This window comes from Aotus nancymaae, unplaced genomic scaffold (assembly GCF_030222135.1).
Source record: "Aotus nancymaae isolate 86718 unplaced genomic scaffold, 86718_ANA_hifiasm-v0.15.2.pri h1tg000010l, whole genome shotgun sequence".
NCBI classification, from domain to species: domain Eukaryota; kingdom Metazoa; phylum Chordata; class Mammalia; order Primates; family Aotidae; genus Aotus; species Aotus nancymaae.
In genome coordinates, this window is record NW_026988421.1 from 4,659,800 (window position 1) to 4,682,535 (window position 22,736).

The following is a 22,736-nucleotide window of genomic DNA, read 5'->3' on the forward strand; positions in this document are numbered from 1 at the left end:
CTTACTGGATATCTTGAGGAGTAACCAGCCGGTAAATAAAAATATTAAGCACTGGATATCTTTTGAAAAACCAGGCATATTAGGGGCTGAGAAGAGACTTTCCTGTCCTCTAGGAGTTCATATGCCACTTGGGGAGAAAATTGGTCAGGCAGACAGCTGTAAACCACATCTAGAATCATATAGGAGAAGACCCCTTGGGAGTCAGGAGGAGAAGGGGACTGCGGACAGTGCTGCTGGGTCCGAGAGATAGAGAAGCATGGGCTCAGGAAGTACATCAAGACTCCATTTCTCTCCAAAAATGTTTTTCGTAGACATGGTTGACTTGGGGGTCTGGAATCCTCCAGGTGTAGAAACAAAGTTCTGGTCCTGGGCCTCATCTGCCATAGTGCATCAGGGGTCTCTCCTTAGAAGATCTGGGGAGGCCTGTGGTGCCAGTGTTCATGGCAGGGACTTCTCTTCACCACCTCCCCACCAAGGGTGCAGACCCTTTATCAAATCCATCCGGTAGCTCTGTAGCACCCTGTCTTTCCATGAGAGCTCCAAGATGGTGACCCCACTCTGAGCTCAAGCTCAAAGGTAAATTTCTATGTGCAAGAGAATGATCCACCCTTCCTTTACCAGGAAGCCCTGTACACCTTGCTTCTCAAACTGAGTATGCAAAAGGAAATTGATTTTTCTGGAGACTCTCTGGCTTATTTTTTATTTTAATTTTATGTTCCTTCACGAGAAGGTCTGAGAGCCTTGTCTGTCCAAATTGTTACATCAGCAGCTCTCTCATGTGTCTGGATAGTAATTGGCACATGGCGTCACTTTCATATCAATACCAGCATCTGTGAGGCTTCCACTCACCGCCAGGGTTCTGTAACAAGCTGCCTGTCACATGCAACTGTCATTCAGTGGGATTCTACAGAAGACTAGAAGTGATTTTAGAAACATCAGGATGTTTAAAAATGAGAATCCAGCATAAGATTTTATCATGAGAGCACGTCAGAGCCAAACCACCTATGAGTCGTTAACTCACCTTCATATGGTATAACCTGTGCTGTTTAATTTCCGGAGGGGTGATTTGGTCTAAGATAGACCACTCCCCTATTGCCTACATCAAGAAAATTAGCGGTTCCACCATGGTGAGCTGAACAGAAATGATGTACAAGTTTAAACCCTCAGAACCATGGATTTAAACCCTGAGAACCATGATGGAATTACTCCAACAGCAGCAGGAGAGACCCAGTGGCTTTGAAATTGCATAATCCATAGGCTAGTGATCTTAGAATACATACATGTTGGGGGTTTCCTTAAACACACCCCATTTCCATTCTTTCGCGAAGGTCCAATCTTTAATAGGATATTCAGAGAAGCAGAGACTTGATGTCTACACTCAGCCTGGTTTGTTGACTCCTGCTGAATTCTCTCCAACTGGTATCTCTTGGTTTTGGAGTTTCTAAGATAGTGGAAGCAAATGTCTAAAACATTCTTCAAAATGCTCAGGGTGACTTCAGAAAATAGGCTTCTGGAGGGCATTGTCCTAATAAATCGTGTGAACTTGATTATCATTTAGATTACCTGTTCAGTACGTAAAATGAAGTTTGCAGTCAGAGCTGTAGATAAGGGCTCTGCGTGGAGGAAAAACAGCTGAGCCCCACAAACGACCAGTCATGCTGGTGGCAGGGTGATCTTTGCTGCCTTCTGGTGACACTGTCAACTGTCTGAATGTCCAGGCCACTTGTCCTTGTGCATGTGTGTGTGCCTGTGTGTGCATACCGGTGATGTGAGTATTACAGTAAACACCCACATGTGTTTATAGAGATTAATGGGATATTTAGACTTTGACCTTACTAGAGTCATTCTCAGAAGCACCCAAATCTTGGTACCTGGTTGTTTGCTGACTTTGACACCAGCAAGGGCTTGAGGAAGTCTGGCCTTACCAAATTAAATTAGCAACAGACACTGCAGTTTGGATCCAATAATGAGGCAGGTGCAAAAGACTTTTGGGGGAAAAAAGTATTTTCCAGGAATACAGACATGGGCAATTTACCTTAATAATTTTATTGGGAGAAAAACCTCCTCTATTTGAATGATCATTTGAGGTAAACACGACTGCAGTCTCTTCCCTCCCTATCAGTGAATTAGAATACATCAAACTTCAAGGAAAATCTTTAAGATACCCATAAGCAGGCTGGAAAGTGTTCTCACCTGCCACTTTAATTTTATACAGGCAGAATTTCCATTAAGAGTAATTTTATAGATAGGATTTCTCTGTTTTTTTTTAACAAAGCTCATGCAGGGTAGGTTTCCATCTCATGAAGTGAAATCCCTGTGGGTCGTGCTGAACATGTCCTGAAGGCAGTTACAACCAGGTTGAGGAAGACGACGTGGGCAGGTCATGGGACTCTTCTACCCTGCACGAGTAGAAACTGAGTTGTGGGGCCAGGAGAGATGAAACGGATGACTCATCTCTTGCTGCAGCCAGGTCTGTGTTGCCCTGGGCCGCCCTTTCACCCACCCCCACCCACCACAGGCTATTGGGGGAACATCTCTGTCTACTTCATGGCCCAGTTCAAGTGTCTCCTGTTATAGGGTCTTCCCAGATGCCCCTCTTCCCTGGTGAACCTGACCACTCCCTCCTGAGGTCTCCCCTCACCCTGTGCAGACTTTGCTGTTGGCATCTGAAGGCCTTATTTACCTCATTCTCATCCTGGGCTCTGAGCTCTTAGTCTTATTTATCTTTGTGTCCATACCACGTAGCACCAAGGAGATAAAAACTTAACAATTGTCAAATGAGTGGGTTGCTTAAACCCAAAGCCTGGGAGTCATCCTCGATTCATGTCTCCTGGCCCCTTCAACTCAGTTTCTACCTGTACAGGGCAGAAGAATCCCGTGGCTACCTGCATGCAGCCATCTTTCCCCACCCAGCTGCAATTGCCTGACCTGTCTTGCTGCTGCCATTTTTGCGTCTCCTCCACCTAGTTCATGTTTTGAAGAGCTACTGTGGTCATCTTTTAGCAATAAACATCAGAACTCATGTTTTAAACTCCACACGGCTCTCCATCTCGCTTACTCTGAAGGCGAACAAAGTAAGAGAGTAACAGACTGACAAAGCTCCTTGAAAAGGCTTGCAAAGCCCAGCATGGGTGGTTTCCAGTTGTAGGGCATGTTGGAGTCATCTGGAGATTTTCGCTGAGATTCTAGTGCCAAGACACAGGAATCTTTGTCAAAATCCCCAGGCAGTTGTAAGGCATCACTTGGGTGGAGAAACAAAGTAGTCTTAGCTCTCGCCTCTGCACTCTCCCTCCCACCGCAACCTCGATGACTCTCTTTCAGTTCCTGCTGCAGAAGCTCACTGTGCCCCTCTCCCAGATCCTCCCACACCTGCTCTTGTGGTCATTCAAGTCTTGGTTTAAAGATCTCCTCCCCTACGGGGCCTTCTTGCCTCCCCAGTCCCGCTTTGACACATGGTGGCATTTCATTTTCATCAGAGCATTTGCCGGATACTTTAGCTGGTTTGTGACTTGTCCAGCTTCTCCCTAAACAAATGAAATCTCATGAAGGGAGGATCTTATCTGTTACTTTTGTCTCTGAGCATCCCCTACCAACACAATTGCTCTTTAAATGTAGAAGGAAGAAGAAAGACATATCTGAGAAATGAATTTTGGATTGGTTTCATGGGAGACAGAGGAGCGTCAGGGCTCCCAGAACACAATTTCTGTAACCATGAGCCATTTCCTCTCTCAAAGTGCCCAAAGCTGCTCCAGGGAGTTCTGTTCCTTTCACTAAAGTAAAGTTAGGAGCTGTTGGCAATGCACTTGCTCTATTTCAAACCACTTCCTCACCTCTCTTCCCTCCAGGCTAGGAAAGACCCTGCTACTTATCAGATGAGCTTGGGAACCATTTGGAAAACTCAAAGTCAGCAGCATCCAACCTGCGAACACTCCTCCCGGGTGTGGGCTGAGGTCACCAGCGGGGGAGGCCCCCTTGGACACAGTCTTGCTTGTTTTGCACCTAACATGGGCTGCTGGGCCCAGAATCAAAAGTTCTGTGTGGCACAGCAGGCTGAGCAGAGTCGGGAAAACACAACAGTGAAGTGTCAGAGAGCTCCACATTTGCTTTTGTCTCCTCTTGGAAATCAAACCAAAGCTTAATTGTGGTATCAGGTGCTCTAAAGAAACAAACTGAAAAAAAAAAATATATAACTTCCCAGAGTAGACTACAAACAGTTGAACCAAGATGATCAAAATCTTACAAAAGCTGTCTGTAATGTTTTTAATCCCCTCAGGACACCATCTGTCTACCCTGGCCTCACCCTAATCTTGAGTAGCTCATGAGGATTGCTAAGCTGGACTTGAGTCTAATTCTTTGTACAAGGTCTCTTTTCCCTAAGTGGAATAAGTGACTATCAAGAGTCATGTATTTTCTTGCCCAAAGGCCTGATTGACTGAAGCTGACATTTCCTTTTTTCTTGGAAATGACATTGGGATGTTTTGTGGCCCTTGGCTCTGACCTGGTGCTGCCTGGGGCTGGGGCCGCTGGGTACTGGGAGGCATCTTGGACCACTGCAGTCTCCATGGTGATGTTGTCTTCTTACTGCTCCTTCTTGCAAATTGCTCTAGAGAAAACTGGGAGATTTCCTCGTCCTTAGAGGCCTCACACCTCGTGTAAGGATTTTTCTATAGGTAGGGTGACCTTGCACCTGGCACTTCCCTCAGAAAACCATGATTCTCTTGCTAAGAAGAAGCATTCAAAGGCATTGCTCTCTGTAAAGTAAGTTAGTTGCTAACATTGTACTTCACACCCTTATTTAATTTGTCAGGGTCAACCCTGTTGTTGGTCAATTGTCAATACAACCACTTAGTCGGAAATATTCCGATTTCTTTTTCTCATTTCTCCTTTGAATCTTGTCTTTGAAGTTAAGCGATGCTGCCATTTTCTTTTTCATGTCTGAATAACCAGACAGGGGACGAGCTCAGCCACTCTGTTTTTGTGTGATGTTTCTCCAGAGAGGAAGAAATTTCTTAGGATCCTTGGCTCTATCCTACCTTCTTAGATATTCCTAGAAAATTCTGTCTGTTCTCAAGCCTGAGAAATATTTGGTTGCTCCACTGGATTGATGAGCAAAGGGACAGGCCCGGGTTGAGAGGAGATGAATAGAAATACCCAGGGCCTCACTGGGGATCGCGGGAAGCCCACTCCAACTCTGCTGCTTGGCAAGGGGCTAAGTTGCCTGTCTGCTTCTGCTGGATGAGTGGGTTACTGCCCAGGTGTCTTAGGAAGCATGGCAGTTGCTCAAACATAACCCCATGCAACAAGCACCCCACAGCATTTACATATTCCTTTGTTAATCTACATGGCTGAGTGTCTCGAGGGAAATGAGTTACTGCAACAGTCCCTTTTCACCTTTTGCAAAAGGATATACACATTTTTTTAAAACACACACCATTTTTAAGTGTGCCATCTGTGAACATCATTACAGTTAGAGATATGTACTTAGAATGAAAAGAATCCCAGTCTCATAGTGATTTTTAGCTACTGTGTACTTTCTTAATCAAAGAATACTGAGCACACACGATTATTTGTTGTTGTTCATTACCTTTCCCGACCTTAGGAAGGGGGCAATGTGGTCTTCATCGTGCAGAGGCTGAGCAGTTCTGATGGAGGGCTGTAGACAGCAACCTTCTTGCAAAATGCTCTAGGGATAGCTGGGGGATTTCCTTGCCCTAGAGGCCTCACCGACCTAGTGTAGGGACTTTTCTATTGAATGGAATGACCTTGCAACTCTGGCACTTTCCTCAGAAAACCGTGACTCTACTGCTAAAGGAAGCACTCAGAGGTGTTGCTCTCCATAAAGTAGGTTAGATGCTAACATTGTACTTCATGTTCTTAGTTAACTATTGTCAAGACCAGCCCTGTTGTTGGCCAATTGTCAATAAAACCACTTACGGTGCATCAGTCCCTACTGCGTCCTGCTTAGACTCAGGATATGGATCAATTAGCAGAGTATGTACTAAATCGACCACAGTGTTTCTCTAGAAATATGCGAGATTCTATGCCTTCTGAACTTAATTCTCTTTCTGTTTTTTCCAGATAACTTGTTTAAACCCAAAGAACGGTGCATTTCAGAGAAGGAGATGCATATGCGATCTAAGAGGTACTTGGTTATTGTGTGGTGTGCAAAGAAGTTAGTGGCGGGGTGGGCTGGTCTGGTGGATTCAAGTGCCCTCCAATGGGACCACCACTTCTGGGTCCATGTTTAAGGTCTGAGGTCTTTTTGGCTGCAAATCTGATAAAACGGCTAAAGTGAGTACGGTAGTTGAAGTGTATTTTTGAATGTTAATGCTGCTCTTGGAAAAACCTTAGGAAAGTGGTAGGTCTTGGATTCTGAACCAATCCAGTAATTGGTCTCTAAGAGATTCCCAGACTCTGAGCTGGAACTCCTGCACATTCCCATTGTCGCTCTGGGCAGGAGCTATTTGTCACTGCACCTTTGAAGGCAATTTTATGAAGGGGAGAGAAGCTATTTCTCCTGAGGGTCTGGACTGTGGCAGGAACTGAAGGAAAGGATCCAAACTTGGAGGCAGATGGCACCTGGGAGCCAGTGGAGCCTCGGAGGGGCCATGAGCTGGGTTTCCCGGTGCTCCGTCTCCAGCAGACCTGGCAGCCATGCTGCCGGGACATCCTCCCTATTCTGTTTGGCTGGTGGCTGTTCAAGACTCCCAGTAATTCTCACCAATCTGGTGCACACAAAGGCTGCCATTCTTTCTGAGATCTGGCCTCTTAACCAAAATGTAATAGCTCAGCAGCACTGGCCAAGTTCATGCAAGTAAAATGTCATTAGTTTATAATAAAATATCTAGCACAGAGAGGAATTACAATAATTAAATCAAATTGATAGCACACTTAAAGAAACCATTGAGATAGGAAGAATAGTTTTCTCTCCACTTCAGGCATATAATTTCTGCTTTTGCTATGATTATATTATTTCCATGGTGATTAGGTAACTTTGATCATCTATTGGGAGCCTCTTTGTAAATAAGGAAGTGAAAACGAGGAAAAGGGAGACGTGCCATTAAAGACCTGATTCGCAGCATTCTAATTGGGGTTTTTAAAGGGCCACTGGGCTTTAAGACTTGCTATTTCAGAAGTACAAAGTTGCATATACCTCATGCTAGAACCATTTCCTTTTCAATTTACTGAAAATTTTCAGCCAAATCCTCCCCTCCCAGTGCCCAAACCCAAAGCCACCATTATGGAGCCTTGCAAACTAAGCAATCAAAATAATAGATCTCAAAGCAGCATAAGTAGTCAGAGAGTATTGCCCTATCATTTTACTGAAGAGGAAACTGAGGCTCAAAGAGGATAAGTGAGCTGGGTGATGTTGCACCTCGAGTAATCGGCTTCCCCAAGCTGGTCTCGTCTGGTGGATTTGGAAATTGGGTTTACGCTCTGCTCTGTGGATTGTACCCTGGGTGGGCTCTGCCTCTGGCTCACCCAAGAATCACCGGGAGCTTTCCTTTCTTTGTATTCTCTGCTATTAATTATATTGTCAATTACATTTTTATTTGAAAAATGCAAACAATGGAGATAAAGCTGAAGTCCCCTCATGACCAGCGGTTACCGTTCGCATTCCCAGTCCACTTTCCCTGTCCCCACCCAGCCCCTCAGACACCCACAGTGATATCTCCTGTGGATCCTGTCAGGCCTTTCTCTTTGTCTTAAAGTAGACTTTTATTTGTGCATATACAGTTAAATGATTTTTAGCCGTGAATGGTATCATACTACTCATTATCTTTCAATAGCTTGCTTTTTCACTTTGTGTCTGTGAGTCCCTTCTGTGACAAACAGATTATTTTCCTTGTTGGTTTTGACTGTCTGCAGAGTGGTCCATTGTATAGACGGAAATTCTTTTAAGAAAATATTTGGCAAGTTCTTTTAAGAAAATACTGAATCAGAAGTATTTGATTCAGTGGGACCTAGGAGCCTTTATTTTAGACTTCCCAGATGTATCAGTCAGTGTTCCCCAGAGGGACAGAACTAATAGGATATATGTATATAAAAGGGAGTTTATTAGGGGAATTGACTCACAGGACCACAAGGCAAAGTCTCACAATATGCAGGCTGGGGAAGAGAGAAGCCAGTAGTGCTCAGTCCGAGTCCAAAAGCCTTGAAACCAGGGAAGCCAACAGCGTAGGCTTCAGTCCGTGGCCAAAGCCCCGGCAAGCCACTGGTGCGAGTCCAAGAGTGACCAAAGGCCGAAGAACCTGGGAGTCTGATGTCCAAGGGCAGGAGGGGCAGGAGGAGGAGCATCCAGCATGGAAAAAGAAGGAAGCCAGAAGCCCCAGCAAGCAAGGTTGCCCTGCCTTCTTCTGCTTTGTTCCAGCCACGCTGGCAGCTGATTAGATGGTGCCCACCCACATTGAGGGTGGGTCTTCCTCTCCTAGTTCACCAACTCAAATGCCAATCTCCTTTGTGACACCCTCGGAGACACACCCAGTAACAATAACTTGCCAGCCATCCAGGAATCCTTCAATTCAATCAAGTTGACACCTGATATTAGCCAGTCTGCCAAGTGATTGAGATGGTCAATATCAGAAGGATCAGTCTATACAGATCCGAGGAAATTCCCACTGCAGAGCTTTGAGACAAGCCCGTTTTCTTACAAACTCCTTTACAGTTTTCCTCCTAGTCCTTTCTAGAAAATCATTCCTGAATATGGCAATTACGTGTTCATTTTTTCATGCATTCATTCAACCCATGTTCATGCCTACAAGATGCTAGACACTATGCTAGGCACGAGCATTTCCAGGATCTCACACGTAGCTTGATGTCATATGGTTGAGTGATAGTGTTGTGTAGTAAGAGTCAAACAGATCAAGGTTCAAATCCCAGCCCACCACGAGCCAGCCAAGGGACTTTATATAAGTCTCCTGATCTTACTGGGGCTTGGGTTTCTCATTTATACAACCTGGGATACTATATGCCTCTTCCAACTGTGGTGAAGATGAAATGAAATAATTCATGTCAAACAATTGAAGCCTAGTGCCCAATACCTAAGCAAAGACTGTCATCATCATTTTTCCACATTGTCCTTATCATTTTAATGGTGGAACATCTCGTCTATATCTTGTCTGGCTTTCAAACACAAGAGAGAGAAAGATGTTTTAGCCGAGTGTCACATATACGGCATCCCAGATGCTCAGGCTACAGTGACTCTGCTGTGTCCGTGGATTATAGTGAAATATTAGCTGGCATCAGTACATGAAGTGCCTGTTAGAAAGTAGGAAAGAAGTGTCCAGAGGAAGATCCCTTGGGCCCTTAGTTAAAACTGCAATAGATTGAGAGGTAAAAACACTACACACTCATATGTGTTTTATTCCAGTATTATAGTTCCTGCCACTTCCATTTATTTGTTGTTCCTTTTCTAAGTCACAGGAAGGCAAACACTGAGTGGTAAGAAGGTATTTGGAAACAAGTTTACTATCAGAATACTAAAACAGTAGGCTTCGAATCCTTCATTTTATGATTAGGTTATTATCATAGAGAATGGAGGGACAGAAACATTGACTTCTAAATAAGCAACTGGCCTCTCCAGCTTTGCCCCTGGTGGGACTGGACAAAGTGCCATCCCCTGCCTTGCAGCGGCTTCTGGGTATGGTCAGGAAAGCCCTTCGTCCTGGTATCCTACAGTGGAGAGCTAGCCCATAAGCAGCGGTCTTCCCTTTGAAATGTAAGAGCCTGCCGACAGGCCAGGATGCAGCCCCACGGCGGGAGCGCGCTGTCAAGCTACCATTCCAAATGTTTTCCGAATCTGTTTCAGAATCTATAATAACTTGCCGGAAGTTAAAAAGAAGAAAGAAGAACAAAGGAAAAGGGTGATCTTACAAAGTAACAGACTCCGTGCCGAAGTCTTCAAAAAGGTAATGGCCTCGTTGCCAGCAGGTGTGATGTGTGTGGTGCACAGATGCTGAATCTGAACTTGACATCTTTGTTTCCCTTTTTCTCTAGCAATTACTGGACCAACTCCTTCAAAGGAATGCGGTCTAGCCGCAGGCTGCCCTGCTGACCGTACTACCTGGACCTGGGAGGACTTCAAATGCCGGATAAGCCATTAAACTTAGCATTATCTTCATGATGGGAAAACACTTATTTTACTTTGGATTTTTATTTCCATAAAGGAAAACATCACTTCCTGAATTACTACTACCCAAGCCAAACAGAAACAATAATCCTCGAGGAAACTGGTCAACAATCTCTTGTGGGGAAACCCCCTCGATGTAACCCACTAGATACAGTCCCCTTCGTGTTTTTGCTTCTGAATTGTACCTTTTGCTTCTGATTTCTTCTCCCCTGCTGTTTCCTGCCAATCAGAGAGGCCTTATACGAGCAAGTTTGCTTAGATCCCTGGGAAATACTTTACATCAAACTTTTGGGATCCAAATCCATCTCCTTTTAAGTACCAATCCCAACACCTGCCAGTTATGCAAATGCCAAAATATGGGTCATCATATAGTATATTTTAAAACTTTCTGATCATGTGCGCCACCGAACGCTAGAGGCTGGCTTGGAAACCAGTGGGTGCAATGCCCGAGGCTGCGGAACAAGCAGCCTGTCTCTTTGTGACCTGGAGCAGTCAGAGTGGCCCTCAGCCACCCCTGCCCCCAGCACCGTTCCTCACTAGGGAAAATAATCCATTTCTATGGAAGCTCTAATGTAACTTCAGTGTTTTCTACAACACTCCACGCCCTGCCCCATTAAAAAAAAATTGTTTTGTTAAGAAATAGCCTAATGGCTCCAACTTTGCTTAGCTGTTCTTCCAAATGTTTATAATATACATTATTTATAAATATGTGTGTCTGGGGAGCTAAGAACAAGCTAGTTTTTACAATACAAGTGGAAATAAATGCAATTATTATAAACATGCAAGTATTTCCCCATTATATATTCTGTTATGAAGTAGACAGCCAAGATAGAGAACATAAGGTATAAAATGCTGCCCAAGGCCCAGCAGGTACCACTGACCTGCTCCCCATCCTCTTCTGCTTCTGACCACCATGGAAGTCCTTGTGCTTCTAGATGCTCCAGCGGGGAATGTTGCCTCCTAGACAGCTGGTAAGAGAAAAGCTGGGAAAACCATTGAGAGCAAGATTTCGGATCCTGAAGACTCCAAATCTTACCAGGATTCTCCCTGGGAATGAAACGAAAGTTTTGGGGATGAAGCAGGAGCCCGGTGACACCTCTGTCCTTCCCTGAAGTTGTCACCCTTCCTTCCCTCCTCCCGCTGCTATACATACTGTCCTCTCTGAAATGCCTTTCTTTTACCCATCTGCTGCAAACTGTTTAAAATTCCACCCTGGGGTTCTCTTCTGACACCATGTCCTCTCTGCCTTCTTTCAGTATGAACTAGAGACCTCACATCAGCACGCACTGCATTAGACCTGTGCCCTCCTGCCCACACAAGGGCCTGACAACACTGTCAAGCATGGAAGCTCGGGAACCCAGCTGCCTGGTTTCCAATCTTGGCTGCTGCTCCCTGGAATGTGGCCTTAGGCAAGGGTGTCAGTCTGGGTCCAACTAGGAGAGAGAAACCACACAGTCATTTGAATGGAAAAGTTTAATATATTTAATCATTAACCTTAATAGCAGATTAGAGTAGCAAAAGATTGGCTAGTAAGTAGTAAAGATAGCCCTGAAGAATATAGGTGGGTACAGCAGATACAAGGAGTCCTAGAAAGAGTGTCCCTCCTGGCCCTGGGCTGAGAGGGAACCGTAGTGACTCGGCAGGTGATGGAGAAGTTTTTGTGGTGGCGTGCCAATGGAACTTGTTGAAAATCTAAAAGTCTCTCTGGAACTTGCCAGAGATCTGCCCTCTAGGATGCACAGGGAGCTACCTCCTTGGAGGCACTGCTACGACACCACCTCAGGGAGGGGGCAGGGGAAGCAACTGGCCGTGAGTGCTGCTGGCCACATGCCACCTGCAGGGCCTGGCGCTGGAGCTGGCTGAGCAAATGCACTATCTCTGGGAAGCCGCACCCTTTTCTCCCCCAGTTTCTCTCAGTTTCTCTCTAGCATGCTCTACTGACAAAGCCTAACAGTGTGTCAGCTGGCTAAGGGAAAATATTTAAAGGGCCTGGTTCCATTTTAACAGAGCAGGCAAAAAGGGTGAATTTGGAGGTGAGAGAATATAATCAATATCTGGCACAGCAAGTTATTTAATCTTGCCTTTGTTTCCTCAACCACAAAACGCAGACAATTATAGTGCTCCCTTCATATGTTTGTTATGGGAATTGAATAAGTCAGTGAGTGTTGAATGCTTAGAAGAATCGCTAGCCTAAAGCAAACATGTCATGAGTGTTTTCTATTCTAAGTAGAGGTGGAAGTTAGGACTGTCTTGGGAAACCTAAGAGCACAGGGGCTGTGAGTTGGTCCTCCTGTAATCCCTCAACTTTGTAGTGAGTGCTACACAAGACCATTAAACTCAATGTACTGCTACAACAAAAATCAGCCAATATAAATAGGTGCTTCAGAAATTCCTTCCTTTTATGTTCTTCTCATTCTCAGAAACCATTTCAGCAGGGTAACAAGCTTACCTTCAGGTTAATTTCTGCTTTCTTGAACTCATTAAGTCTCTTCCAGGATGTTACACTGAATTTCTATTTATACTTTAAGTGATTTCTTAAAAAACATTTAAATCAAATACATGATATTAGTTAAGGACAGTCTTTCCAGATAAAGATCCTGCACATGGCTAGATATGGTGGCTTATGCCTGTAATCTCAGCACTTTGGGAGGCCAGGATGGAAGGATCACTTGAGCCCAGGAGTTCAAGACCAGCCTGGCTAACATGGTGAAACCCTGTCTCTACAAGAAATACAAAAATTAGCCAGGCTGATGTTTTAATTTTTTGAAGAGACAGGGTCTCCCTATGTTGCCCAGGCTGGTTTCAAACTCACTGCACATCTCTTCTTATTTTTCAACATCCTCAGAGAGTTCCCAAAGCTTTTCCCAATCAATCATTTAAACTCAGGGCCCAACCACTTCTAGACTGTTCTATGACACTTTTCAAGAAGTGGATTTATGTTGTTTGACATTTAAAGAGAGAATAGAATGCCTGTTGGAGCCAACCTTCAAAAATTCCCACAAAGAGCCTCATCCCCCTTGCAAATCCAATGCCCAACCTTAAAATCTAAAGAATAAATAAACATCAGTTTGAGAGGAAATGCCACTGAGTCATGTACTTCTGAGAACAGGTCTTAACTAAGGTGGCTAGGATGGAGAATTAGGGGAGGAATATGATGGCTGGTGTGAGCTGGTCTTTCCTCTGGGCAGCTAGCCCAGGACAAAGCTGGAAACTAAGGTTTGGGTGTCTGTCGAACTAATTTTTTTTTGGCTTGTTACTGTTATAGTTGTCTTTCAATGCTGAGAAAGGAATTTCACATAGCCAGTATTTCTTTTTTATTATGAACGATGTTAGCAGAGCTATAATGTAATTATATTATAATTCACATGAAGGGAAAGCCCTGAAGAATCGTAACTGCTGTCCTTTATATTTCTCTCAGGAGCTGGTTACCCATTTTCTGAATTCTGTTATTAAAATCAGACTTCAGGGAATACTTTGAGGATTTGGAAAATTCTAAATAGAATTTGCCATTGTAACTTCAATCATTAAATTCTGTTCTGGAATAGATTTATTTACATCTGAGTCTGTTTCAGTTCTGGCCTAAAACAATTCTTCAGTGATACAGCCGGCAGCAAGGGGTAAAGATGGTTAGAGGATATTCATGAGCTTAGACCAAGAAACATCTGAAATAATGTGAGGTGTCCAGGTGGCGACAGCACCAGACCATCTCACTGTGGTCTCCATGACTTCATGTCGAAGGAGCAATTTCTATTTTGGTTGTTTTCTCTGCCAGCCGGTAATGGAATAATGGAAAAACAATTGCCTTGGTTTTGTTAGCCAGTGTCTAGTGCCAACCAAACTTCCTGGAAGTTTGTGTGCTCCCCGAGTGAGTCAGCAAATGCTTGCTCCGTTGTAACAGGGCTCTTTGAAGGAACTATTTATGAAACAGCCTGTTGTGGGAGAGCGGTTGAGACTTTGATGGCTTAAGTTCTCCCATTTCAACACTTCGTATAAAAACTGCAGGCAATGGGCCTGGTCTCTGACTGCATCAAATGACCGACGGTCTGACTATGAGGCACGTCAGAGGCAGAACGAGAGAAGAGGAAGTGGGGTGGGGTGGTCACCCAACAGGAGGTATCTGACAGTTGGTACATGAGAGCTCTGGGTTCAGGAAATACAAGAAAAACGATCCACTGTGGGTCTGTGTGAGTGCGTCTGCATGAGCATTAAAAGCAAAGGAAATAATCTGTTCGGTAATTAAAATGAGCTCATTAGCAGAGGGGTCTACATTATAAAGTCCACTGTATATGTGCTTTTATCAACACTTGAGAATTACCCACGTATGTCTAGCTCTAATAGAAACCTTTTGGAAGTGGCTGTCAGTGGCTGGAGCAGCCCATACCTGGGACTTGGAAATCTCCCCAGCTCTCTCCTGAGTGTCCCACACTGATGGAACATTTCCCCACTCAGGCAGGAGAGCAGACTGCCTGGAAGACCCTTGCTATTCCAGCAGATCCCCCCTGTCTCCCCGCAGTCGCTGCTTGTTTGGGAGTAGGGGACTCCTTTGCTCACACAGATGTTTCGGCCACATGGAATGGAGCCACGACTTTGGTGTGTCACTTCTGAAATTTGAGGATTTTTTTTCAAGTCATGTCAATTGCCTCAGGCACCGTTTTGATCCTGAGACCCTCAAGAGACAGTCTTAGGTAATTGCCTGGAGTGTGTGTTGGGCAGGGGGTTGAAATCCTTCTATTTTTTTTTCCTTCTCTGAGGTTTTCCCATACACATTCTGGATGCTGCCATGACCTGCCAGGGTGCAGGCAGCAACATGGTGTCAACCCATGGCCCTTCTCTTAGATCTTTGTGCATCAGGAGCTTGAAGAGCGGAGAGGGGAGGAAGAGACCGGACTTGCCTCTAGAATCTTAAAAAATGCCGGGTTATTCTTATCAAAGCTTAAAAGGAAAGAAAAGGCAGCTTATGATCTGAATTGCCACTGAGAAAAAAAAATGCATGTCTTTAAATCATTTTTATTAAACAGCACCAAGAGTGAATGGCATTGGAAAAAGTGTCCTTTTGATGACTTTCAGAGCATTCCTCTGTTTAAACATCTCTACTTTCCTGACATGCCTGAAATGGTACAACAGCTGTAACTAACATCAGGGAAAAGATATTACAACTGTCACCCGTGTTAACTCCATACGCAGGGTAATATCCTTTCATCAAAGCCAGTGGGGCTGCCTGCTTTACCTGCCCAGTGATGTCAGTGAGAGGGAAATTATCAATCTTTTCACAGCTGCCAATTTATAAAGAAATAAACTCACACTTTTGTGTTATATCCACTATGGTTCCTCTTGACTGATGTTATCACATGGGTACCAAAGGAATTAGTGATGACAGCCCACTTACCGGGTACACGTTGCCAAATATGTGCTTAACATTAAAAGCTACTGAGTGCATAGACGGAGGTTTTGTGTTTGTTTTTGTTTAAAAATATGCCCAAAGGCGAGTAAAGCCAGATTTAATTATTATATGCTGACATAATTAAAATACCCGGTCTTGTTCTCTCAGCTGACATGTTTGTTAAATCAAAATGACAGAATAATTCAGAATATTTGTCTGTTATTGGTTATTTTTTCTTTTCTTTTCTTTTGGTAGCACGTGACATTGCATCGAAAGACTGAGCCTAGCTCTTTACAATGGGAAACAAATGCTTTTTCATGGATTGAACTGAGGTGTGTGGTCACCAGTGTTTCTAGACGGCAGCATTGATTCAGATGGTGATGCATGTTTCCATTGAAGCATTTTTTTCTGATCGGGGTGTTTCAACCCTAATTATCAATTAGCAGTTGATTAATATTCCCCCTCCACCCACCCCCTCAGCACAGGAAGTGTTTTCTGATCGGTTGCTGAACAATCTCTAAACAGAGACAAGAACCTGAACAGAAAACTGCTGAAACCAGGGCACATTCTGAACATTTCTCAAAACAATAGCTTACGCTTGTTTTTTTCTAAGCACTACCCAAGTGACACTCACCTGTCAGGGACTTTATGTGTTCCTGCTGGATCACAGCAGCCTCAACTCATGCAAATCAATTGTTACCTCTTCATATCCCATTCCCGACCTGGCCCTTTTAGGAGCTTCCACCCTACTGCTAACTGGGGACAGCAAGTTAGCATCTTGTCTCATCTGAATCCTTTTGTAAGTGCTGTCAATGGCTAAAGCAGCCCACACGTGGAACTGAATTGCTTTGGAGATCATACGCCCCACCCCGCAAGCCTTCTCCTGAATCAAACAGTTCCATTTTATGTACATGTCCCATCAGTTTGAAGTGAAGCCCTGCTGAGGCTCACACTTGGCCTTTCCGAGTTCTGCCACTACCACCTCCTTCCCAAGCTTGTGGCTAGCTTCATGATGGGGCTTCCTGGGGAGGGGATGCGTGGGACAGAGTCTCAGCTCTGTGTCCAGGTCCTTGGGTAGCAACAGAACTGCTATGGACTGAATGTTTATATGTTGAAGCTCTAATCCCCAGTGTGACTGTCTGTATTTGGAGATGGGGCCTCTAAATAAAGTAATTAAGGTTAAATGAAGTCATAAGGGTGGGGCCCTGATCTGATAGAATTAGTGTCCTTATAAGAAAAGACTCCAGGGAGCCTTCTCTGTCTCTGCCTCTGTCTCTGTCTCTCTCTGAGAGCGCACGAGGAAGAGGCCCTGTGAGATGATAGCGCACAGTGAGATGACAGCAGCCTACAAGCCAAGAGAAGAGACCTCAGGATGAAACCTACTCTTCCAGCACCTTGATCTTGGACATCTTGGCCTCCAGAACTGTGAGAAATCCATTTCGGTTGTTTGAGCCACCCAGTTGGTGGTATTTTGTCATGGTACCCCAAGTCGACTAACATGGGACCCTTGCTGTCCTCAGTGGTGACAGGGTCCCTTGCCCAATCTGCTGGCATCTGTATACTGCTACTCGGCAACTCTCAGCCTGCTGACTGTGCTCCACCTTTGCATTCACAGGGACTATGCGTCCCCCTGAGGTCAGCCATGACTCCCATAAACCCAAGGCTCTGTCGTCTAGTTTGCAGCCCCAGGCTGGAGGAGGACTCTGCTGATGCTGGCACAATGCTGGGTAAGTTAGGCAACCAGTACCATCAGCTACCTTCCCCATCTACCCCTGTGTTCTACAGGAGCTACCTGATACCTTCCTGCACGTGCCATGGAAGGGGATGGAAACCTGTTGGAGAACCAAGCTGGGGGAGGTGGATATCTCCCCAGGTTATATCCTGAATTCTCTCTGCCCTGGGCGTATTGGGCCTCTGGGACCTAGGCCCATAGGCATAGCTCTTGATATGCTCATGGAATTCCAGAAAATTACTCCCCACTCCCCCACAAGGCCTGGTTTTCAAGACAACTGTGTCATGAAAGATGTCAAGAGAGTAGGTTTTAGGGCTCAATATCCCCTTTTTTATTTTGTGAGATTTCTCCATTACTTTCTTTTCTAAGGGGAAAAGTCTCCTGGCTAATGAACAGCTGTTCTCTATGCATTTAAGACTCATGGCCAATCCACACTAATTATTCTCAGGAGAGCCCGGGGAGCTCGGCAGTAGGTAGGCTCCGGACTGACTTCCTTTTATTAGGGGCCAGAGGTTGGTGGGTGTTAGTCATCGTTTTCAAAGTCAGATGCAATTGGAATATGATGAAATCAGAATCACTAGTTACAGTCCCCTAAGTGTCATCTTGAAGACAGACTAACATATCTCTGTACAGGTCAGCTCACCCAGACAGCTTCCTCCAGCTCTGAAACAGATTGATTGAGCACCAGATGAAGTTGGCATGGATGGGAGATGTGATGTGTAAGAGGTATTTCCTTTAAATTATTAGACTTACTCGGCATGAGGAGACGGCCATGCTTTGAGAAGCAAGGGAACCATACGTAGGTTTACAGCTCGCATCTGGTTCCACCTCCAGGGCAGAGGCTGGAGTGGAAATGATGAGCAGTCATTCAACTGCTGGCAAAATTGTCCGCTCTCTTCCTCTCCGAGCTCATCTCTGAATTAAGAGAAGCATGCACATGTGAAGCGCTTCCTCTGAATAGTCCCCATTGTACGTGAGGAGATGGAGTAAGCCAGAGAACACGTGTAACTCGCACAGGGTATTTCATGTTGGTGGGTTGGGAGGGAGCATTCATTCACGTGTGTTTCCCTCCTGAACTCTGAGCTCTTATGTAGACATCATGCTGCAGATGGTGTACATGTGTCTAAGAATTAAAGATACAGATTTTCAGGTTTCACTAAAGTGTTCAGTAATTTTATTGACCCTAAAAGCCTTAAATTATAGAATAGGATCCCTCAAAGCTTTAGGGAAATAAAATTTAAAAATATTTGCCTTGGAAAGTTGCATCTTTAGCAGAATAAGGAAGGATTACATGGGGTTATCATGATGTAGGTTTATTATGATGTGGAATCGTGGAGGGTGTGATGTTTTAACTAAACTGAAAGTACCCTGTGGGCGGGGATATGTCATGATTCTCCTCCCTAGAAACTGGTACCTCTGGGTATCAGGACATTCTCCTCACTCCAGTGTCACCAGCCATCAGGGCTTAGTTTTTCCCTTACATCACCAGCTATTTCTCACCCTCTTCCCTCTGTGTCTCACTCCATCTAGCAAAGCAAACATTGCTTGAGTCCTCTCCTCAAAGTCAGGACAGGCAGACCCTTTTCAAATTCTGAGCAGAAATTGCTGCTACATTTGAATCCGATTCTAAGAGGTGAGACAGGCTTCTTTTCTTCCCCAACTTGTATTTTAAGTTCAGGGGTACATGTTCAGGATGTGTACGTTTGTTACACAGAAAAACGTGCCATGGTGGTTTGCTGCACAGATCATCCCAACATCTAGGTATTAAGCCCAGCATCCATTAGCTATTCTTTCTGATGCTCTTTCTCCTCCAGCCCCAGTGTGTGTTCTTCCATCCATGTGTCCATGTATTCTTATCATTCAGCCCCACTTATAAGTGAGAACATGTGCTATTTGGTTTTCCGTCTCTGCGTTATTTGCTGAGGATAATGGCTTCCAGCTCCATCCACATCCCTGCAAAGGACATAATCTAGTTCCTTTTTATGGCTGCATAGTATTCCATCATGTATATGTACCACATTTTCTTTATCTGGTCTATCATTGATGAGCATTTGGGTTGATTCCATGTCTTTGCTACTGTGAATAGTGCTGTAATGAACATACACATGCATATATCTTTATAATAGAATGATTTACATTCCTTTGGGTATATACCCAGTAATGGGATTGCTGGGTCAAATGGTATTTCTGCCTCTATGTCTTTGAGAAATTGCTACACCATCTTCCACAATGGTCGAACTAATTTACTCTCCCAACAGTGTAAAAGTGTTTCTTTTTCTCTACAATCTCGCCAGCATCGTTGTTTGTTGACTTTTTATTAATAGCCATTCTGACTGAAATAAGATGGTATCTCATTGCAGTTTTGATTTGCATTTCTCTAATGATTGGTGATGTTGAGCTTTTTTACATGTTTCTTGGCCTCATGTATATCTTCTTTTGAGAAGTGTCTGTTCACATCCTTTGCCCACTTTTTAATAGGGTTGCTTGTTTTTTTCTTGTAAATTTGTCTAAGTACCTTGTAGATGCTGGATGTTAGTCCTTTGTCAGATGGATAGGTTGCAAAAATGAGAAAGACTTCTTTTTTTTTCTTTAGACAGAGTCTTGCTCTGTTGCCAGGCTGGAGTACAGTGGTGTGATCTCAGCTCACTGCAACCTCTGCCTCTCGGTTCAAGCAATTCCCCTGCCTCAGCCTCCCAAGCAGCTGGGACTTCAGGCACACACCACTATGCCCAGCTAATTTTTTGTATTTTAGTAGAGATGGGGTTTCACCATGTTGGCCAAGATGGTCTCAATCTCCGGACATTGTGATCCATCCACCTTGGCCTCCCAAAGTGCTGGGATTACAGGTGTGAGCCACTGCGCCAGGCTGAGAAAGGCTTCTAATACACACCTGCAGATCAGTGCCAGTCACATGCCCCAGGCCATGATTCCTCATCAGTGCTAAGACGTTCTTTTAGTGGATATCTCAGCATTAACGTGTTCAGGTCTATGAGGGACATTAGTGGTGGTTAAGCAAAAGAGGAGGTCCTGACAGCAACAACCTGGGCCAGAAAGCGGAAACAGCTTCCTGAATTCTGAACCTTCCAGGTTTCATCAGTGAAGGTGCTTTACCCTTGATAAAAACTGGGCAAGGTGCTGGCAAATATATGTCACAACTGGCCTGTGAGACAAAGAAGCGAGATTCAAAGTTTATAACTTTCTCATCCTTCTGTGTTTTTTTTTTTTTTTGGAGACGGAGTTTCGCTCTTGTTACCCAGGCTGGAGTGCAATGGCGCGATCTCGGCTCACTGCAACCTCTGCCTCCTGGGTTCAGGCAGTTCTTCCTGCCACAGCCTCCTGAGTAGCTGGGATTACAGGCACATACCACTATGCCCAGCTAATTTTTTTTTTTGTATTTTTAGTAGAGATGGGGTTTCATCATGTTGACCAGGATGGTCTCGATCTCTTGACCTTGGGATTACAGGCGTGAGCCACCGCGCCCAGCCCCCACTTTCTCATCCTTCTATAGAATACATGCATTTCCCTAAACACATATATTATTAATAGCCCATAAAATATTAACTCCATCTAAAAATGCATTATTAACAACATAATGAGTGCAGTACACATATCGGTTTTCTCTAGACACTTTATTTAGAAACCCCAAGCTCTTTTGTTGTTGATGCTGGTGGAAAGAGACAATGCTAGAAATGCTGATTTGTAACAATCAAGCAAGTTCATGATCTTGTGGTCGAGGAGTCAACACAGACTCCTTAGTTTGGTCCAAAAAGCAAGATTTCAAATCAAAGACTGCTCTCCAAAGTTGAGAAAACACAGAGGTGCTGTGGAAGCGGCCACCTTTAGAGATGCATCATGTGTTGTTCTGTTTGGTTTTGTTTGTGGGAGCTTTCTAAGATGGGATTTAAAGGCCAGGGACCATAATTAGGCCTACCACAAATGATGTCATTGTCATCCTTAATGTATGTCCTTAAAGACATCATAACGAGGTTCACAGTGACAGTTTACTCATTGCTGCGAGCTTGTAGGCACCACTTTCTGCTGTGAAACAATGCTCTGGCTTTGCTCTTTGAAGACGAGCCGTGAAAAATCAGTGCTATGTATTTTCATAAACCATCAGTATTAGAAGATGCACGTCATAATTCAAATCTCTGAAGAGGAAGCAGGAAGATGTTGAGTTCAATCTTCATTTAGTCCTGTTATGGGACTTCCAGAACCTGGAAAAAGCTCATCCCTACAGCCGGCTGAAGGATATTGTCCTGGGAGGGGCAGCTTTCACATATGGTTTGAATTCAATTAGCCAGCTCCTGTGAGAGCCACTAGAGTACCATTTAGGACACTGCTTCTTGAATTCTCATTTACAGCCTTGCAAATAATTTTCAAAGGTCGTTAGACCATAAGGAGTTTTCATTACCCTTCATTCAAGTCAACAGCAAACACTTACTGATTGAGCGCCCACTTGGTGCCCTCTGCTAGGCACTTCCAGCTACATCCAAAAAGGGATGCAGTGTAAAAAATTAACATGACTAGAAGCAGCAGCATGTGGAAGGTAAAATCTTTCTAAGAAGAGCAATGAAAGAAACATTTCCACAAATGTTAAGCTGTAAGTAAATTTAAAAAAAAATGAAGAACACACAAATTTGATTATACAAAAATGAGGAAACTGTTGCTATGGTCTGAATGTGTTTCCCCCAAATTCATATGTTGAAACTTAATCACCAATGTGAGAGTATTAGGAGGTAGGGCCATTAGGAAGTGGTTAAGTCTCTGCCTTCATGAATGGGATTGGTGCCCTTGTAAAAAAGGTGCAAGGAAGCTGTTCATCCATTCCACCACATGAGGATACATCCAGAGGTGCCATCTGTGAAGCAGACTGTGCCCTCACCAGACATTGAACCAGACATATCGGCCTTGACTTTGGACTTCACACCCTTCAGAACTGTGAGCAATAAATTTCTGTTTTTTATAAATTATCCAGTCTAAGGTATATTGTTACAGGAGCCCAAACATACTGAGACACTCTTGAATGTCAAAAGGCACTGTAAACAAAATTAAAAAGGGAAACGGCAAAATGGGGCAAATATTTAAACCATACAGGGTAAGGTCCTTTATGAAAGCGTCGTATAGTTCAATAAAGGAAAAACAGTCCCACAAAACATGGTTCTAGAACATAAGCCCTTCACAGAAGAATTGCAAATCACTGACAAACATACAAAGTGCTAAGAACAGCTAATGTTCGAAGAAATACAATAAAAATAATGAAACATTTAAGCCTATCAAATTTTCCTTCCTTCCTTCCTTCCTTCCTTCCTTCCTTCCTTCCTTTCTTTCTTTCTCTTTCTTTCTTTCTTTTTCTTTCTTTCTTTCTTTTTCTTCTTTTTTTTGGATTCAAAGAAAGCCATTAGTGAAAGCACACAAAACACTGTGATGTGGAGTTGGAGGTGGGGGTCATTGCCTGCTTGTTCATGCCCTGTTCTAGGAAATCTGTCCTCTTCCCA

At 44.1% G+C, this 22,736-nt stretch overlaps 2 protein-coding genes across 3 annotated transcripts in view; both read left to right on the plus strand.

Moving 5' to 3' along the window:
• Positions 1–13,739, plus strand: part of CUNH10orf90 (chromosome unknown C10orf90 homolog) — a 241,488-nt gene extending 227,749 nt beyond the window's left edge. For both annotated transcript variants that reach the window (XM_021671703.2, XM_064373650.1), the window contains exons 7-9: positions 6,079–6,142; positions 9,809–9,908; positions 9,997–13,739. In XM_021671703.2, coding sequence (XP_021527378.2) covers positions 6,079–6,142; positions 9,809–9,908; positions 9,997–10,035 — 203 coding nt within the window. In that variant the 3' untranslated portion in view covers positions 10,036–13,739. The remainder of the gene's footprint in view (positions 1–6,078; positions 6,143–9,808; positions 9,909–9,996) is intronic.
• A 3,140-nt stretch (positions 13,740–16,879) lies between these two features.
• Positions 16,880–22,736, plus strand: part of ADAM12 (ADAM metallopeptidase domain 12) — a 402,598-nt gene continuing 396,741 nt past the window's right edge. The window contains exons 1-3 of the mRNA XM_012464187.2: positions 16,880–16,934; positions 17,125–17,236; positions 17,875–17,967. The gene's annotated coding sequence lies outside the window, so the exon portion shown is untranslated. The remainder of the gene's footprint in view (positions 16,935–17,124; positions 17,237–17,874; positions 17,968–22,736) is intronic.